This window comes from Schistocerca serialis, chromosome 7, assembly GCF_023864345.2.
Source record: "Schistocerca serialis cubense isolate TAMUIC-IGC-003099 chromosome 7, iqSchSeri2.2, whole genome shotgun sequence".
Taxonomy (NCBI): domain Eukaryota; kingdom Metazoa; phylum Arthropoda; class Insecta; order Orthoptera; family Acrididae; genus Schistocerca; species Schistocerca serialis.
Window position 1 is genome coordinate 67,936,908 of NC_064644.1, and position 15,013 is coordinate 67,951,920.

The window sequence follows — 15,013 nt, forward strand, 5'->3', positions numbered from 1 at the left end:
ATATTGCTCGAGTGTCTGGAGGGGGCCATATTGAACATCTCTGAACTTGTTTTTGAGTAAAAAAAAAAAAAAAAAAAAAAAAAACATTTTAAATACTCTTTGTAATGATGTATAACAGAAGGTTATATTATGTTTCTTTCATTAAATACACATTTTTAAAGTTGTGGTATTCTTTTTGAATCACCCTGTATTTATTTTTAATTATTTTCTACGTTTCAAACTAGAACACTTGTGATTCCAGGGAAATGCTCTGTTGGTTTTTGTTAGTCTCCTTCATGCCTAGTCTTTGATTCGTCCAACATGTGTTATTTGGATCAAAGGCAGCAGAGTTACTCCCTTTCGTCAAGTATGTGGCCCCCAAAAATCATCTTACGTTTGTCCCTATCTGATTTCTGCTACCCTTATGTCCTTCTTTTTATTCACTCTGAATCGGTACTCTGTACCCAGTAGACGGTTCATTATATTTAATATATCCTGTAATCCTTCTTCTGGTATATGCATGTAATCAATTTTATCAGACAGTCTTTTAAATCTTACTGTCCTTAATTTAAATTCCACTTCTGAACCTTTATTTTCTTTCCTTCATTGCTTATCCCACATACAGACTGAACAGAAAAGAAAAATCGCATCCTGACCTAACACCCCTATAATCTATGCACATCTCTCTTGGTCTTCCATTTTTATTGTTCCACCTTCTTTCTTGAACTTAATGCATATTACACTCGTCTTCCTACAGTAAAGTGAGAATATAAACCTATTGCACCAATGTGGACAAGTAACTGAGTTCAGAACACCGAGACATATTACGTTCATACAGAGTAATGTTGTACACATTGTTGTATCCTGACGTCGGTAAAGCATATCTCTTTAATGTCTGTGGTCAGTAAATCTTTGTGCTACAGAAGTGCTAGCCTACATTAAACAACTTTTGAAAAGCCGTATAGAGAAAAAATATCTTCATGTACTTTTTCAACTCGGGAAACTGTGCCCACAGGAGCTGGGAGATAAGCTGCGAAACTGCTGGGAGATCGCTGCCGCCAGGACACTGCGCCGTGCAGGGACCACGCAGGAGAGAGAGCTGCACAAAGTGGTGGCGCACTGCGTCCAGTACCACGACATGCTGCTCAGGTAAACAAGTGCTGCCACTCACAAGCACTCTGCTCACAGCGCCGATTACTATGACATGCTGCTCGGGTAACTGGCTCCACTCACAGATACTCTACTCACTCTGTGCAGTACCCTGGAATGCTACCCACTTAACTGCTGTCACTCATAAGCACTCTTCTCACTGTGTCCAGTACCACGACATGCTTCTCAGGTAAACAAGTGCTGTCACTCACAAACACTCTGCTCACAGCGCCGATTACTATGACGTGCTGTTCGGGTAACTGGCTCCACTCACAGATACTCTACTCACTCTGTGCAGTACCCTGGAATGCTACCCACTTATCTGCTGTCACTCATAAGCACTCTTCTCACTGTGTCCAGTACCACGACATGCTGCTCAGGTAAACAAGTGCTGCCACTCACAAGCACTCTGCTCACAGCGCCGATTACTATGACGTGCTGCTCAGGTAACTGGCTCCACTCACAGATACTCTACTCACTCTGTGCAGTACCCTGGAATGCTACCCACTTAACTGCTGTCACTCATAAGCACTCCTCTCACTGCGTCCAGTACCACGACATGCTGCTCAGGTAAACAAGTGCTGCCACTCACAAACACTCTGCTCACAGCGCCGATTACTATGACATGCTGCTCGGGTAACTGGCTCCACTCACAGATACTCTACTCACTCTGTGCAGTACCCTGGAATGCTACCCACTTAACTGCTGTCACTCATAAGCACTCTTCTCACTGTGTCCAGTACCACGACATGCTGCTCAGGTAAACAAGTGCTGCCACTCACAAGCACTCTGCTCACAGCCCCGATTACTATGACGTGCTGCTCGGGTAACTGGCTCCACTCACAGATACTCTACTCACTCTGTGCAGTACCCTGGAATGCTACCCACTTAACTGCTGTCACTCATAAGCACTCTTCTCACTGCGTCCAGTACCACGACATGCTGCTCAGGTAAACAAGTGCTGCCACTCACAAGCACTCTGCTCACAGCGCCGATTACTATGACGTGCTGCTCGGGTAACTGGCTCCACTCACAGATACTCTACTCACTCTGTGCAGTACCCTGGAATACTACCCACTTAACTGCTGTCACTCATAAGCACTCTTCTCACTGTGTCCAGTACCACGACATGCTGCTTAGGTGAGCAACTACTGTCACTCACAAACACTCTTCTCACTGTGTCCAGCACCACGACATACTGCTCAAGCAACTGCCGCCATCTTGTCAACAGTCCAGAACCTGTGTTGTTTACATAGTTCCGCGTAGTCAGCGCGTACACAACTTTCCCACTAGAGCGCGCCTCGTTAAGCACAACAGTGCAGGCGCAGTGCTCGTGCGTATTAATATGTTACGCAGCCAATAAGATCGCTGCTAACGTAGAACCTTTTCTCCTAGTGGATCACTCTCGTGCAGTGATACCTGAACGCTCGAGGTATTATAACGAGTGTACAGATCTCCGATTAGAGTCTGCATTAGTCTGTACCAGTTTGCATTAGTCTGTACCAGTCTATAGTCAAGTTTCAGTTTGCACCTAATAAGATTATCATATTCCTGTACGTAGCCATGAAGAGAAATGTATAGACCCTTTGTCAAGTATCAGAGATATGTGAGAATAAGATTAACGTACCAAGACCAAAGGAAGTTCAGATTGTCAATTATAAACAGCCTCCAGAATCAAGTTACGTATTGTTTATGCTTGTAATTATTTTAATAAATGTGTGTGAGAATTATTCAAGTTCTGTTTAAAGTTGGTCACCGTCAATCTGCTACTCTAAGCATGCAAGTGGCATTTCTGTCGTCTGATCAAATGGCAGAAGATAAACACCCCACGATAAGACCAAGAGACAAATTGCTGACACTCGCCTACTTCGTTAGAGCGACGAGTCAAATATTCTGATGGTGTGTGTACCGAAGGTCTTACAGTATGCACACCACAACCTGCTAATGTGTTCATAATCCAAACGATAGGTACCTCACCTACAAAGATCGTAGTTCCTGTTAAGATCTGCATATTTCATCTCCGCTAATCCTCATTGTTCTTTGATCGAAGAAGTTTTAACCATGGTACAACCGGCAGTTTGAATGACACGAGTACGTGTATCTATTGGCGAAGCTGTGGTATGGATTCTCCAGTACTGCACCAAGTGCGGAGTTGAGAATGCTTACTCAACAACAACGTCTGTTATTTTGATGCCTTCGACACGGATTATCAACGGTAGCATTGGAAGTGATGACCGTTACTAGGAAGGAGTTTGCAACATATGCTGAGTGGTAGCTTGCCATGGGCAGCATCCTTGCTGATGCAGAAAACCATATCAGCTTGGTTATGTATCTGAACGGAGCAGCGAATAGTACTGGCTCTTGGTTACGCTGGTGGAAAGTATACAGGCCCCAGGATTCTCGGAGACTATCGATGGCACGTACTGTATGACCACTTCTACGCAGATCCACCAAAGCATGGAACCTTAGTGCTAGCTGATGGCGCATAGATTAGCGGCTTCACCTAATTTTATGTTCCATATATCGTTAGTACAGTTACTGATTTGTGAAAAACCTACAAATGCTGTACTGGAGACACACGTTGCACTGGTTGATTTAGAGAAAGCATACGATACTGCACCTGCCAACAAATTGTGCGGAAAGTTGAAAGAGAGAGAGTTAGATCAAAGGTTGCTAAAGTCTGTTATGAAATTACATGAGCACAACACAGCGAGAGTAAGGACTTGGAGTAGCTGAACAGAAAAATACGAGATGAGGGGTCTGTAGCAGGGATGTGGTCTTTCACCGGCCCTCTTTAAGCTGTTTCTAGGAGCAGCCGTGCAGACTTGCGTAAAAAATACCAGGTTATAGGAGTGACAGTAACGGCTGTCAAGATATTCAGCCTGTATTTTACAACGACCATATTGTAATAGCAGAAGATGAAGATGATGTGAACTGTATGATAAGAAAGCTTAAAGAGGAATGTAGAAAGGTTGGCCTGAAGAGAAACATGAAGAAGTGTGAGTGCTTGGCTACTGGATCAGAAAAAGTAAATAATTTGGAGGTCGATGCAGAAGTAATTATAAGTAGGGAACAGGCAAAATATCTTTCGTAAATATTTAATAAATTGGTATTATTTAATAAACTAGTTTAATAAAGTTGTAGATTTAATAAGGGACGAGCTGTGACTAGGGCAACGAGCTCTGTTCTGTGGAACAAAAAGATAAGTAGGACAACGATGCAGAGAATCTATAAGACTCCAGTTCTGCGAGTAGTTTTGCAAGGAGCAAAAGCCTGAGACTTAAGCAAAACAGAATTAGAATAATCTGCTTGCCACAAAGAGGGATTAATTAAGACAATTCTCAAGCTGTACTAGAATGGATAGGATAATAAATGACGTAATCTGACAAAGGATGAAAATGGTTGGGGATATATGTGACGACATCCAAGAAAATAGCTTATGTGAATGGGCCAAGTGAATAGGATAAATGAAGACCGAACAACATATAGGATACCACGATGGACATCATCACAGCGGAAGAAAAGTCAATGAGAATAGGATGAATGAAGACAGGATTCTAAATAGAATACCACGACAGACATCAACTCAGCGGAGGAAAAGGGTTCACACACGACGCAACAGGAATAATGATGTGGAGGAGACAATGTGAGCAAGGAATATGATTCTTGAGGAAAGTGAAGGCAGGATAAGATGGCGTGGGGGGGGGGGGGGCGGGAGGGGGGTATGCGTAGAAGGGGCGCCAACCGTAGATAAACCGCAAGAAGAGGAAGACAGTTAATCATAATGAACTGGAAGAAGTCATTTCACATATTTTGACGATTTACAAGGAGAAATGAATCCAGCGCCACTGAAGTGCCTAAGAAACTACAGACTAACTTAGAGCGCGCGTAAAAACAACGATGTTAAAAACAAACTCTGAAGACATTTGAATATTACAAAAAACAAGCGCACAACCCATCGTCCACTTTTTATCTTCTGTGTAATACGGACGCAACATTACACAGGCGTCATTATAAGAATTGAAATTTTTTAAAACCTGTCACGTTGTTGCATGTGGGACTAGTGTGTGTGAAAAACGCAGAGTGGTTAACGAATGAACGTTTCTACGTGACTTCTAAACTTTTCAAACGACTCACGCTCTGTGATTGGCATTGAAGTAGGTGTTAACATGTTATCTCTGTGTTACATCCAAGCTCGTAATTATAGTGTCAATTACTCTAAATTTGTGTTATCTTTGGTAGTTGAACAACCTTAATCATTTACTTTCTATGTGCCAAGTTTTTTCACAGTTTCGTGTGGACAGAAGAGGCCGACGTTATCATACTACTTATATTCCCCCCTTGTAATATTCTTCAAACTTAGTTTTAAACTGGTACTTACGTACTTTTCAGTGCCAGTGACGTCCAGGAAATTCTTAGCAAAAGTTCACTTCTCAAATCGCACATCGCTCTCACAAAGTCTCACTGTTCCACAATGGTACGCGGCACTTTCTAAACTGGGAAAGGAGCCACGCAAGCATATGTTGCTTCCCCTTCTCAATCTGATGATTAATAATAATAATAATAATAACAATAATAACGTAAACTTATAAAACATAAACGTATAAAACAACACGTTCCCACATACAAGTATGCACCACAAAATGTACTGGAGAATGATGAATACAAATTATACTGGAACAGAACCATTGTAGCAGATAAAACAACACCACATAACAAACCTGACATCATACTCACCAATAAAAAGAAGATATTAACACAACTAATCGAAATATCCATACCCTATACAACAAATATACAAAAGAAAACAGGAGAAAAAATTGAAAAATACATCCAACTGGCTGAGGAAGTCAAGGACATGTGGCATCACGATAAAGTTGACATTATACCAATTATACTATCAACTACAGGAGTCATACCACACAATATCCACCAGTACATCAACACAATACAGCTACATCCAAACTTATATATACAACTACAGAAATCTGTAATTATTGATACATGTTCAATTACCTGAAAGTTCCTAAATGCAATGTAACATATACTGTACAGTTAAAAGGAAGTCACACTTGATCAAGGTCCGCGTCACTTTCCATTTTTGGACCAGACATAACGTCTGAGAGAAGAAAGAATAACAATAATAATATTTCCTTACATCAGAAGTCTTTGAACAAGATCCTAAATGTTGGCTTTCCATGACAGTTTATTATCTGTCTGAACACCTAGAAATTTGAACTGTTCACTTTCTGTAATCACATGGCCATTGTGTGAAATTAAAACGTTGGGTTTTGTTGAAATGTGAGCTACAACTGTAAAAACTGAGTCTTACTGTGATTTAGCGTTACTTTATTTTCTACAAGCAATGAACTTATGTCATTGACCGCACTGTCTGAATCGGAGCCACTGTTGCTCACAACATCGTTTACTACCAAGCTAGTGTCATCAGCAAACAGAAATATTTTAGAGTTATCCGTAATACAAGAGGGCATATCATTTATATGAATAATAAACAGGAGTGGACCCAACACTGATCCCTGGGACACTCCCCCATTGACCATACCCCACACAGACCCCACATCATAGCCATTCTCATCACTGTGAATAATGAGCTTCTGCTGTCTGTTGTTAAAGTAAGAAGTGAACCAACTGTGAGCTGTTCCCCAAATTCCATAATGGTCCAACTTCTGGAACAATATTTTGCGATCAACAAAATCAAACGCCTTAGTTAAATCAAAAAAGATGCCTAGCGTTTGAAACCTTTTGTTTAATCAATCCAGTACCTCTCAGGGAAAAGAGAATATAGCATTTCTAAAACTGAACTGTACACTTGATAGCAAATTATGTGACATAAAATGATCAATTGTTCTTACATACATAGCATTTTCAATAACTTCAGCAAACACTGATGGCTTAGAAACAGGTCTAAAACTGTCTATATTTTCCCATGAGATTCCTTTGTCAGTATCACAGAGGAGTATTTCAGACGTCAGTCTCGGAAAGGCATTTTCCAAGAGAGTTACATGATTCCCTGTAGAAATTAAAATTTTATTTAGTTCACCAGCAATGCACATAAAACTATTGTTAAATACAGTACATATTTTTGAATTGTCAGTAACAGAAATATTTTTACTACAAACTGTAATTAAAAAACTCTCTGTTGCCGTTGGATTAACTTCCCTTAAGAGTTTGTAATTATATGTTACATTTGTTTGAGTACAAAAGCCTTTTCGTGTTAAAATTTGTGCACCATGGCCTCAAAGGCCATTCTCTCTTTTACTAACAGAATGCACATCTAGTAACGAAGAATGAATAAAAATATGATGTGATGGTTCAGTTTCACCCGGCGTATTTCTTGCTTGAAAAATCCATGGGTGTACTGCCGGTTCATAGTGTCCAACGGGCACAATATTTCGGCGATCAGACATGACGCCATCGTCAGGTGCGCTGACGAACTGAGCTCCTGAGGGAGGGCGGTCGTCTTAAATCCCCTCTCCTCGCGAGAGGTTCTTTCCGCGGTCCGCGCCCGCGCGTCAGCGGTCGGTGGGAAGCTGGCATCGGCGTCTGTGGTGGCGTCGGTGTGATTGCCTCGTCCGCCCTAGTCGCCCGTTCGTTTTCTCTACTGAGCGTCCTTTTAATTAGACTCAGTGTTGGTTCCCATGCCCTGCTGAGGTTGTAGCCGCAATCTCGGTTGATGAGTCCGACCCTGGCATGAAATTCGATAGCCTCTCTAACGACGTTGTCCTAGTATTTAGATATCTGCGCCAGGGCCCTGGTATTTTGGTAGTCCATTTCATGACTTTCGGGCAAACAGTGCTCTGCGACCGCCGCCTTGTTGGGGTAGTTGGGGTACCCAAGTCGAGTGTGCTTCTGATGTTCAGGGTAACGATCTTCGATGGTGCGCATTGTCTGTTCAATATAAGTCATCCACAATGTCACGGAATCTGGTATATACCGGCCTTCCGCAAACCGAGATCGTGTTTGACACTTCCCTATAATGCTCGCGTTTTATTTGGTGGGCAGAAGACAGTTCCTACTCTGTGTTTCCTCAATATTCGTCCTATTTTCCCCGATAGTGCGCGAGTATACGGTGTATAGGCTGTGGCTATCTCTTTCTCCGTGACTTCTTCCGTCTCCACACATTATATTGTAGAGGTGGGGTGGAGATCGCGTCTGAATGGCAGTTCAGAGTACCCGTTTTCCCGGAATACAGTTTTGAGGTGTTCCAGCTCTTGGGACAGACTCTCTGCGTCAGAGATGGTGCGCGCCCTGTGCACCAGTGTTCTTAGCACCTCATTCCTCTGCGAAGGATGGTGGCACCTATATGCTTGCAAACACGGGTCCGTGTAAGTTTTCTTCCTGTGTACCCCGTAGCCCCGGGGTAAGAGAATTATGAAGCATGCTAGCCTCGCTTTGGTATGTGAGAGGGTACACTTTACCAGACGCAACCTTGAGTACAACTCCCAGGAACTACTTACACTACATATACAACTTGCCAACATTTTAATTCCGAGACCTGGGACTGGATTGATGGCGTTACCTGGGTGACCGCCGATTCTGCACATAAGAAGACCTCGGGACGTCAGATACCTAAATTCTGTCGTCTCTCTGACAAACCATTTCTGGAAGCTCCATACAAGACGGTCATCAATCTCACGGACATCGAGCTGACTGGGGATGCAGTTTCTTTTCAGGAGAATGGACTTAATTTTGCACCCACACCTAGGTTCACGCCAGTAGCGGACATTGTCAGTGCACTTGAACAGGTTGCTGCGCAACAACCACCTGAAGCAACTGAAGAATTACCTGCCGTGCTCTGACGAGAACTAAACCGATCAAATCGAATATTACCAGCAGGGAGAGGGCAGTCATTCGAGACCTGACATAGAGTTCTGAGATTTTTGTCTTACCTGCTGACAAAGGCAACGCTACGATTGTTCTTTCCCATAAGGACTACGTTGAGAAGATGCTGAGCCTGCTAAGTGACGAATCTTACACGAAGATCAACGCTGACACCACAAAGAAGGTGGAGAACAAGACTAGAGCTCTTCTCAAGGACGCAGATTTAGCGGAGGGGGTCGCCATGATTTGACACCTCAAGGACCTATACCGTCAAGACTTACGGACTCCTTAAAGTCCACAAAGAAGGGGTGCCGTTACGCCCAATTATCAACAACTTTAGGGCACCTACATATTTACTGGCCAAATACCTGGCAGAATTACTAAGCCCTTATGTGGGTAAATTCCCTCATCACGTTCGTAATCCTGTCGATTTCGTAAAACGTCTCGACAACTTCAAGCTGAAAGACTCAGAGATCTTGGTAAGTTTTGACGTTGTTTTATTATTCACCAGGGTGACTCTCCGAGAGTCAGTTGAGCTTATTGGATAGAAATTTGACAAGAAGACGACCGAACTTTTCAAGCACTTTCTGACTTCCACGTATTTTCTCTTTAATGGAGAATACTGTGAACAAACGGAGTGGCAATGGGGAGCCCACTCTCGCCTGTGGTCGCGAATTTCTATGAGGAGTACTTCGAGGAGGAAGGTTCGGCGTCATCCAAATGGAAAACTTCTTGTTTTCTACGTTATTTGGATGACACGTTCGTGATCTGGCCCCAAGGAAGGGAAAAGTTCCAGGATTTCTTTACACACCTGAACTCCATCCATCCGAACATCAAATTCACTATGGAGGCCGAAGCAGAAGGAAGATTACAATTCCTGGACGCCATGGTCAAAAGAAGAGCGGATGGCATCCTGGGCCACGGGGTATATAGGAAGAAAACGCACACCGACATGTATTTGCAAGTGGATAGCTGCCACCACCCTGCACAGAGGAATGGGGTGCTAAAAACACTGGTGCACAGGGCGCGCACCATCTCTGACGCAGAGAGTCTGACCCAAGAGCTGGAATACCTAAAAACTGTATTCCGGGAAAACGGGTACTCTGAATTGCCATTCATACGCGCTCTCCGCCCCACCTCTACAATATAGTGTCTGGAGACGGAAGAAGTCACGGAAAAAGAGATAGACACTGCCTATATACCGCATACTGGCGCACTATCGGGGAAAATAGGACGAATATTGAGGAAACACCGAGTAGGAACTGTCTTCTGCCCACCAAATAAAACGCCAGCGTCATAGGGAAGTGTCAAAGACGATCTCGGTTTGCAGAAGGCCGGTATATACCAGATTCCGTGTCATTCTGGGAAGACTTATATAGGACAGACAGTGTGCACAATTGAAAATCGTTGCCAAGACCATCGGAGGCACACTCGACGTGGGTACCACAACAAGTCGGCGGTCGCAGAGCACTGTTTGTCCGAAACTCACGAAATGGGCTACCAACATACCTGGGTCCTCCATAGACATCTAAATACTGGGCAGCGTCGGTAGAGAGGCTATCGAATTTCATACCAGGAACGGACTCACCAACCGAGATTGCGGCTACAACCTCAGCAGGGCATGGGAACCAGCTTTGAGTCTAATTAAAAATACGCTCAGCAAAGGAAACGAACGGGCGACTAGGGCGGACGAGGCAATTACACCAACGCCACCACAGACGCCGATGCCAGCGTCTCACCGACCACTGACGCGCGGGCGCAGACCGCCGGAAGAACGCATCGCGTGGAAAGGGGATTTAAGACGACAGCCCACCCTCAGGAGCTTAGTCCGTCAGCGCACCTGACGATGGCGACATGTCTGATTGCCGAAATATTTTGCCCGTTGGACACTATGGATCGGCAGTACACCCGTGGACTGTTCGAGCAATAAAAATGTGGCCTATGGCTGTGCTAGTGTTCCCCTGCACCTTAGTTGTAAAAAACATATTCTGCATCAGATCATATGAATTTAGACCTTCCAACATCCTTTTTCTTGCACCATCACATAAAATATTTGTACTGAAGTCACCACATGGAACTAATTTCTAGTACTTCCTAGAAAGTGAATCAAGAACCTCTCTTGCTTGAGCAGAAATATTCTGAAGTCAGAGGCACGGGACCTATAAATATCAAATATTAGAAGTTCAATTTCACTTAATTCAACTGCCTCTGCACAACATCCAAATATCTGATCAGTGTAGTGCCACGATATGTGCACGGACTGAAATGGAATATTGTTTTCACCTCCCTCCATGGAACTCTATGCAAAACTGCCAGCTAATCTGCATTCTGGTTAAGATAACCTCTGAATTGGCATATTATGTAAGTGGTGCTCCGATATAAAAATTATTTCAGAGTCAACATCTATGAGCAGTTCACTAACTTTATATCTAATACCTCTTATATTTTGACGAAGTATGCCAATTTCATATCTACTTGTAAACATGACGTCCTCTGGAGGTGAGCCGTTTTTGAATTTAACTATATGTCTGACTTTTATATGACCATGTGAGTGATCGAAAACTTTGGAGGAGCAACTTCGTAGGAACGGCTACCATAATGGGAAACAATCAATGTATATTTTCCTGCATGTTTTGTATCTGTTCCTTTTGAACTGAAGTGTGTCTTTTGGAACAAAGTTCCATGGTTGGGGGTTTATAATTACCCAATGTCCGCGGAGGCACGATCAGGATTTAGGGATATGACAGGAACAGCTTTGAACAGTTCTTCATCCCTGATACTGTGTAACCGCCCCTTCTACAACAAGCTCCTTGCATACCTTATGAACTGTGAGCACACGTTTACTAGGAAAAATGTATTTCACAACAGCGAAGACAAAAAATGTGCTCATGGTTGTTAAGGTATACATTTTAGGGCCCACTTTTGCAAGATTATTTTTTCTTGTTTTGGCCCTACTACCTCCTCCCAAAATACGGAACGCATAAACGTTGCAGTACAGGAAAATTGTTTTCACTATCGAAGAAACAGTTTTCATAGTTCGCAAGATATGCTTTTTAGACCCAATGTTTACTAGGCATTTTTGGTTCGAATGATCGTTTGTGTAATATCCTTGAATAGAGACCAAGATTCTTGGGACGTCCTGTACACTTTGAACCATTAGTCAAAATGTCCTAACTTCCATAAAAGTAGTCTAAAGCACAATCCCGGGTGAGTATATTATTATGCAGCAGGCCTTTCAGCACAAAGAGCTTTCTTAAAGGTAAATTACTGTAAAACATTATTCCATTGAATGTTACAGAAGGAAATCTGGCAAAATATGTTCACTTTCTGATTTGTCTCTCCCTAAGATTTGTAGCTCGTACACGTTCAAAAATGTGTTTCTCATGTTTAAATTCTCAAGAATGTCAGGCCTAGATATTTTTTTGCTTTCTGCCTTAGTTATTGTACATTTAGCATTGCTGTAGTACCTCAAGATGTGCTCCACTGAACAAGTGACTTTTTGAAATTAAGAGTGAGAGAACTTGGGGAGAATCACTCAATAATTCCTTTAAGATCATTATTTTTCGTTTCTTCTGTTTCCTGTTGGACTGATCACAATATTGGTTTTATCTGCACAAGGAACTGTTTCTCCTTGTTGTATATGAGATGGAAGGTCACTTACATATATGAAAATAATAGTGGATCTTATATTGTTCATTGTGGGGCCCTATAAATGATTTCTGCTCAAATAAGTTAATCTCCCGTACTCCCATTAGTTGAATTACTAATTACAATATTTTGCATTCTTCTGTTTATCTCTGACATTATCCATTGGTAGAATATACCATTGGTTCCATAAGAGCTGAGGTTATCAGTGGTGATAATTTAATGAAGTCAAATGTGTTAGATAGGTGATATAATATACCAGTTAACTCTATTTAATGCTTGCACAGTTTGGTGTGTGTATGTGCAAATGAAATTCTCATTTGAGCAAATCTTATGAAATCCAAACTGTTATTTTGCGTTTCAATCAGATTCCTAATCTAGAATATATCAATTTCTAAAAACTTTTGGAAAATTATTTCATATGAGAAACTGTTAGTACTTACTGGTACCTCTTACAATGAAATATTTCAATCCTCCGTTAGTTATGCGTTACATATTTCGGACAAGACAGTATTTACTATATGTGAAGAAAACCATAGTGCTCTGTTGGAAAAACTTTGAAATGAACATTTTGTTTTGGGAGAATATATATTTTTCTTACTTTTAGAAGGAGAAATGGGTCATACATTGTAATCATTGAATTTTCTGTGAGTTGCTTTTTCAACACATTGTTTTGATTTTTCTCATGAAGTGCTTGTCAATACATTTTACATTGTAATTATGAAATCGTTATTAAACGTGCCTACCATATGTCATCATTTGTAAAACGTTGGAGTTATTGTGTTATTTGACTGTTGCTCTGTTTCATGCTTCAAGACATTTATGTAGACTTAAGTCTTCTATGGAAATTATTGGTTTCTAATATAATGTGCAAGTTCCTTGATTTTGATCAATTTTTCAGACTGGAGTAGTCTCTGTGGTACGCAACTATCACAGGATCTGTATTCGTTGTTCATACAGGTTCATGTCCATCCTCATCTCACTATGGATTAATTTTCTTGGTAAACTATAATTTTTCATAGGTATTTAACGTCCTTTCTGATTAGTTTATGTGTAAAGCTATTTTCAAATAATGTTATGGGTTTATCATGAAACAGGGCAAATTTATCATTAGTTCACTGTAACTCTCTTCCCAGATCATCTTAACAAAGATAATAAATATCACTTGTATTTTTATTGCGATTTTCTACATCCTTTTCGCCTTGAAGATTCTTGTGACCTTGATATCTCTGCATGTGAACATGTGCTTGATTACTGTCTTATACCAAACCCAAAAAAACATAAAAATATGACAGCTTACGATAGGCCACATTTTGCTGTGAGAGTGATCTATTTTACCGTATTAATTCACAAGCACACCCTTATGTGTGTTGGTTTCTAACAGAATATATTTGTTTCAGTGTTATTCAACTTCTTTTCTTTTTTTGTGTATGTGTGAAATAACTCTTTTCCCATAATCTTCATTAGAAAGTATTAGAGTGTCATCTTTTTGATTTACCTTCTCTAACCCTGTGGCTATGTGGTGTTCAGACAGGCAAGCTCTATAAATTTTCCACACAGTTAAGCTCTTTCGCTTCGTTTTTAAACCTTCTTATAGTGGGTTCAAATAAACCTTTCTTGATATGGTAGACTAATTCGAAACTTGCAGTAGGCCACCGGTGTTCAGTTGGGGTTAAACTCTTATCATGAGTCTACATTCAGAATTATGCATAGTCGTGCACTTCTAACAGTGTAATTGAAATATCCATCATTACCGATCATGTTTTGTGTTTCTTTCTCCTGCATGTTTATTAATCAGTGCATTGTTAGTAGCATTCATTGTATGCCTAGTGATTAAACAGTTGTAAGGTAATAGTAAATTTGCTGACATTTTATGTAACTGAATTTGATTCTCAAATATTTTATGAAAGAGTTTATTTCTTCACCGCCGATTTCTGTTGAAGGAAATTATTTCAATTTGAAACTTCCCCTTTGAACAATTCTACAGGACTGTGCTTAACCTGACACACAATATTTTTAGCGCAACGCAATCTGACTTTCAAAATTCCCTACTAAAGAATGGCCCTGACAAACATTAAACTATACCTTTCACAAATCACTTACCTCACAAAAATCTTTGCTGCTCAAGCTACTGCAGTACAGCGAGCGCCACTACTGCCAGCTAAATAGAAGATTCAAACTACTGAAGGCACTAACTACTGATAGGGATAGTTAGCAAATGAAAGATATTAATAGAGAGCAAACAATGTATTTACCTTAATATCATCACAAGTCATAATATATATATCAGTTCATGACAAATTAGAAACCTCCGCCATCTCTCTCCCCACATCCACCACTGCTGGCGGCTCACCTCCAACTGCGCAACGCTACGCGCTGTTCACAGCCAGCTGCCTAA

The 15,013-nt window shown here is 41.3% G+C and overlaps 1 protein-coding gene across 1 annotated transcript in view; it reads left to right on the forward strand.

The window, feature by feature from the left end:
• Nucleotides 1-870: 870 nt before the first annotated feature.
• The window catches only part of LOC126412888 (odorant receptor 67c-like), a 54,645-nt gene continuing 40,502 nt past the window's right edge, over nt 871-15,013 (forward strand). The window contains exons 1-2 of the mRNA XM_050082778.1: nt 871-879; nt 995-1,128. Coding sequence (XP_049938735.1) covers nt 871-879; nt 995-1,128 — 143 coding nt within the window. The remainder of the gene's footprint in view (nt 880-994; nt 1,129-15,013) is intronic.